Consider the following 6,000-nt stretch of genomic DNA (forward strand, 5'->3'; position numbering starts at 1 on the left):
TTTTTTAATTCTAAGGGGCTTAGACAAGGAGACCCTCTCTCCCCTCTATTCACTTGTGTGATGGAAATACTTACAAATTTCATTCAAAAAACAGGGGAGGGGGTGGTGGAAGGGCTTTGAGGTGGTTCCAGGAGGGGAGAATGTTCAGGTACTACAATTCGCAGACGACACCTTATGTTTTATGGAAGCCAATGAAGATCACTTCAACTTATTAGTGGGAGTTCTAAGCTGGTTTGAAGTTGTGACGGGACTGAAAGTTAATTGGAGCAAAAGTTGTTTGATCCCAGTGGGATTTGGGAAAAGTGGAAAATGCAAAGGACTTGGTAGAGAGATTAGTTTGTTAGGTGGGGTTCCTTCCAACAAAGTATCTGGACTCCCTCTAGGAGCAAAATGCACTTCAGTAATGATCTGGGAACCAGTCTTAGAGCGGTTGGAATAGAAATTGGCAACTTGGAAGGCTAAATACTTGTCCTTGAGGGGGCAGAATTGCCCTTTTAAAAAGCTCCTTATCCAAGTTGCCGGCATTTTATCTCTCCTTATTCCCAATTCCAAGTAAAGTGGCTCAAAGAATTGAGAGGCTGCAAAGGGACTTTCTATGGAAAGATTGGGAGGAGAACATGAAGAAAATCCACTTGGTGAATCGGGATAAGGTGTTCTCTCCAAAAAGTAAAAGAGGTTTGGGTATTAAGCGAATGAGGACCTTCAATAAGGCTCTTCTTGGAAAATGGATCTGGAGGTTCAGGTTGGAAAGAAACTACTAGTGGAGGAAGTTAATGGCAACTAAATACAACACAGATAGAGGAGATTGGATTACCACTTCTCCCCCCTCCTTAGGATGCTCTGTATGGAGGAAAATAATGGACATTCTCCCCATTTTCAGTAGAGGTTTAAGCCCCAACCTTGGGAAGTGTGATAAGCTGTCCTTCTGGAAAGATCCACGGTGTGGAAACACTCCTCTTTCAGAGTTATTCCCACATCTATTTCAGTTATCTGATCATCAAGATGCAGTGGTTGCTGAATGTTTTGAGGTGGTGGGGAACTCAGTAGCCTGGTAACCTTCTTTCAAAAGGAACTTTCAGGATTGGGAAATTCCAGACCTGGCTGATCTACTCGAACTGCTCTCCCTTCAATCCCTAAATCTGCTTAAAGAAGACAGCTGATCCTGGACTTGGAGCACAGATGGCCTCTTCTCTGTCGAGTCATTTGCCACTCACCTGACAACGAGTGTTTCAGAAGACATGCCTGCTTCCAGAATCTGGAATCCAACCTCTCCCTCAAAAACCAATGCTCTGGTGGGGGTTGCAACTCTAGACAGGTGTTTAACTAAAGCCCATCTATTTAAGAGAGGGGTTCATATTCAGGATGAGAGCTGTGTTATGTGGTCAAGAAGTGGAAGATAACAGTCATCTGTTTCTACACTGCTCAATATCTGCTAGAATTTGGAATCGTTTTCTCTGTTCGGTGGGTCTTGCTTTGTCAATGCCAGTTTCGGTGAAGGAGATGTTGTGAAGCTGGGGGTTACAGGGATTGTCGAAGCTTGCTTCAGCTGTGTGGATGTCCATTCCGGCTGCAGTCATTAGTACCATTTGGGAAGAAAGGAACAAAAGACTATTTCAGAATATCTATAAGGATCCGGAAGACCTGATATCTATTTCTTTTGGAAAGTTGATTTCTTGGGTCTTGGCTTCGAAGGGAATTCAGGCTGCTCAGTTGGGGGCTAGGCTAAATTCAAGGAGCCTATGGCATCTGTAATCTTGTTATGTTTGGGTTGTTTCCCCATCTAAGGTGTTCCTTTGGGGGGCCTTTGTACTAGTATTTCTTATCAATAAGGTTTACCTTACCTTTTCTCAAAAAAAAAGGGGGGGAGACTGACAAACTAATTCAATTTATATAATCTTTCAGGACTTCTAGAACAACAATAATCGGAATAACAATAAAAAAAAAATAAGTTATTATATCTAAGATGAATCCAGGACTCACGTTAGTATCATCCCGGTTGGAAGAATATGAGTTTCTAAGTGCTAATGGTGGTATCAAGTGGAAATCATAGTAAAAGCGCATTATGATTCATGATAGCGTTAACTAAACAAGCACCACATAATAACGAAGCAGTCTTACAGTTATCTCTTTGTGTAACAGGCGATTAGATGTAGATAAAACCATATCCATAAGGGTGAACTAGCAGGTTTTAGTTCGTCCTACGTGGAGTTTATAGTTAAAATTGTTAATCAAAAGGTTCCCCTTCATTGAACCCGGTTTTAAGTTTTCAGATAGAACAGAAATCAGAAGATCTCAAATGACCTGGAAAAAAACAGTTCTATGCAAAGCAATAAATTGTGAGTTTGTAAGATAACCTTTCACAAACATAGAAACCCCAAACAACGCTTCCAACAGTGAAATCCAAAATCAGATCAAACCTAATTCAGAAATTTTTGGAAAACTAAGGGCCATCAGTCCATGTTCTCATTTAATCACTAGCTCAAAAAATAATAAAGATAGGGAAGAAAAAACAATATAAAAGAAACCCAAAAGAAAGGGGGGAAACTAGGGCAGATAGAACCACAAAGTGAATAAAAAAAAGGAGATGGAATTGAATTGAAATGGGTTAAGTATAGCATACAGTGACAGGCGCGTCGACTCTTTGAACATTACTCTCCTCAACGAGGATTTCCATGGCTTTAAGGCAGAGAGCCTTCACTTCGGATTCCTTCAGAGGTTCGCATTTCCTTAGCTGCTCTATTTGTCTGTCCAGGTCTGACATCTCTCCCTCCCTCTGCAGGAAAATTAAACCAACCGATCTGAAGTCCCCTCCGCTGCATCAAGAGGCCAGAGATCCTCTGCTCTACTATTCAACTGGAGGAGCACTTCAGTTTTTTTGCTTTTAGTTTTCTCCTCTTAATTCCTACACTCGCACGAACAACGCACGTGGGACAAGACAAATTGAGGGGAGATCTTCATGGGTTTGAACTTTGAAGGCCCAAGCAATGTTCGCTAGCATTTGGACCTGGTGGTGGTGGTGGTGGTGGTGGAATCTGGGCCTGGCTCAATGGAAATAAGATTAAACAGAAGCGACAGAGCTACATATTCTCGCCCTATAATTGTTCGGCAGTCATTTTGAGCTTCCGGGGTTTTCACCAAAAATGGCTTATAGGCTGTTTGGGCGGGTCTATCTTGCAGAGCCAGAAGCCGCTTCGTGAAACTCCTTCCAAATGATGGGCTTTCCAAACTTGAGGGCTTTCATGAACCGGCTTCTGGCTTTACAAGATGGACCACATACAGACAGGCCATAAGCTATGTTCGCTGAAACATCAGAAAAGCACTGTCATTGACAGCTTCTTCAAAGCAGCTTAATCAAAGCTTCAGCTCTAGTGCTGTTTGTGAGGGCTCTCACATAGTGGCTTTTAGCTTTACAAGTTGGTTTCCACCTAAATAGGATAGAATAATTTTGGTTAAAAATCCGGAAAGCCCAAAATAACTATGCTAAAAATATGACTTTCCAATTAAACTTTATGCTCGTTTGGGAGGGCTTTTACACAGTGGCTTCTGGCATTACATGAGCTGAGAAAACCCATAATGTTTGGTAAAAAGCCAGAAAGCCAAAAAGAAGCTTTACCTGAATTGAAAATTTGACTTTCCAGTAAAGCTATCTTAGGTAGCTTCTCCAAAGTGACTCAGGCAACATAGCTCAATCAATGGAGAAAGCCCTAACAGATGGGGTCTATTAGTGACTTCTCTAAAGCAGCTCGATGAAGGCAATTCAATCAAAGCTTCAACCCTTCCAAACAGGCCCCTAGTTCTCAATGAACAAAGAAAACCCTCCGCTCAAATTAAGTCATGAATTTGCTATAAAATTCTTGAGAAGCTTCGTCTCTTAAATTCTAACAAGTTGAAGTTTATATGGTCAGGGTTCTACAATGATTGTGTGTGAATGACTTGTATAATTTTTCATGAGAGTTCAAATCAGCACTCCCCACAGGGGGGCGTCCCATAAAGTCCCACAGTACATCTCCGCTGTGTATTGGAAACATCTCCCAATGCTACCTCACCAGACACCACTTTTGGTACTTATTGGGAGATGTTCCTAATATATGCGGGGATGTACTGTGGGACGTTATAGGGCACCCCCTTGTGGGGGGCTGATCTCAACTCTTTTCATGAGACTACATTTGTTTCTCTATGAAATGAATTTATAAAGCTCTGTTTGGGAAGAGTGCAATTACAAAGCTTATAAATGTCTAATATAAGGTTTTGCATTGATTATATTTGTATTTACACTCATTCAGTTTGGAAAAATTACAAATATATATCATACAAATACAAGGTTTAAAATTCCAGAAGTAAGACTTTGTGAAAAGAAAACATATTTATATTTGTGCTTTTCATAAGGCACAGTTTGGAAAAAGTGCAAATGCAAAATATGTACAATACGAAACCTTATATATTATATTTCTAAAACAATGTATTTGCAATGTATATATTTGTATTTGCAGTCTATCCGAAAGGCTAAATATTTTTTAAATTGGAAATGTTTCCAACCTATTGACAGCGCAAACTCTGTTTTCTTATAGTTCAATTAGTTCTTGTTAATCCATTTTACGTTGATAAAAGTTTTTTCGAAATAATTTATTAGACTTTCAGTTTGGATCACCTAAATAAAATAAGAAATTTCAGTAAAACTAAAAAGCTTGGTTGAATTAAATATTTTTAGGACGAAACTTTTCAGCTAGAATTCAATAGAGGCCAGGCTAGCAGTCTAGCACAACATAGGGAAGTAAAGCTTCAGGCTTCAGCCTTCAGCTCCTTTACCTAATCCCGAATAACTCCAAGTCAAAAGTCTCTGAGTCGTGATGGGCAAGGGCAAGGCTGTGTAACAAGCTCAACTATTTAATGTTTTCATTAACCCTAAAGAAAAAGCTATTCAATTTATAGGCTCCAATTTTAAGGTTTTGAGGCTAAAAATCAATCCAATTAGACAAAATTTATTGATTAAAACATGGTTTTGAAAACTGAACTGATATTGGACCGAAACCATTTTGACCACTGTTTAATTCTTAGGTCAAATAGTCGAACTATCCGATCCGAATCCCAATCAGACGGTTTTGGGTCTAAAATAAAACTCGGAGTCATAACTAGGAAATTCTAATTCAATTAGACTGACCTAGGGGTGCTTATGGTTTGGGTGGATTTTTTTTGTAAAACGAACCGATAGTAGTGGTTTTTGGAAAACAGGTAATCAGAACCAAATTGAAATCAGTCGGTTGACCGGTTTGGTTAACTAACGGTTCGGTTTGTCAGTTTTTTTATTTTTTTGACTCTATAAAATATTATATTTTAAATAATAAATAATATATTATAAATATATATAACACGTATTTATTAATTTATAATATATAATATACATAAATATATAGAAAAATATGTATACTGTTTGGTTCAATTAATCACCGATTTTTTAAATTGATTAACCGAAATCAAACCAATACCTTTTGAATTTTTAAAAACACCAAACTGAAATTAAACTGACCAGTTCAATTAACCGATTTTTCGATCAATTCAATTTCAAAACTTTGGATTAAAATATCGGATGTTTTCAAACTATAGTCTTGAAAGAGATCCATTTTTCGATGGTTAAAACATCTAATAAAGCTTATCTATGTTTTGGTCGACCTATTAATTGTCCTATATATAGTTACATATTTGTTCAAAAAATATATAGTTAAATATTTGTAGAGGGTAAAAGCAAAATGACTGACAAACCAGGTCATACCATGTTGCCTGCATGTAACAGTTCGAGAACTGTCTGCCAAATGCTATTATGAATAATATATACGATTGGTGTATTCGTGGCACTCTATTGTTTGAGTAAATAAAATCTTTTATCACACACGTATGAAATAATTTTAATAAATAAATATATATATATATATATATATATATATATATATATTGCATGGGAAACAAGTGTTAATATTCTATATCTCTCTACTGGCAAGTGTCAAT

General features: G+C 37.9%; 1 protein-coding gene across 4 annotated transcripts in view; it reads right to left on the reverse strand.

Annotated features, from left to right (window-relative positions):
* The window catches only part of LOC104606541 (serine/threonine-protein phosphatase PP-X isozyme 2-like), a 56,501-nt gene extending 53,427 nt beyond the window's left edge, over positions 1-3,074 (reverse strand). Inside the window, exons 1-2 of one of the 4 annotated variants that reach the window (XM_010271808.3) lie at positions 2,621-2,759; positions 2,355-2,417 (exon numbers count right to left, since the gene is read on the reverse strand). Coding sequence is in view for 2 of the 4 variants with exons in the window: in XM_010271806.3 (XP_010270108.1) it covers positions 2,621-2,761 (141 nt within the window). In the remaining 2 variants the exon portion in view is untranslated. Of the gene's footprint in view, positions 1-2,354; positions 2,418-2,620 lie in introns of all 4 variants that reach the window. The other 3 variants (XR_016080372.1, XM_010271806.3, XM_010271807.3) reach the window with 3 other exon arrangements.
* Between the last annotated feature and the right edge of the window lie 2,926 nt (positions 3,075-6,000).

The sequence above is a fragment of the Nelumbo nucifera genome, chromosome 1 (assembly GCF_055504915.1).
Source record: "Nelumbo nucifera cultivar China Antique chromosome 1, China Antique-T2T, whole genome shotgun sequence".
Lineage (NCBI taxonomy): Eukaryota > Viridiplantae > Streptophyta > Magnoliopsida > Proteales > Nelumbonaceae > Nelumbo > Nelumbo nucifera.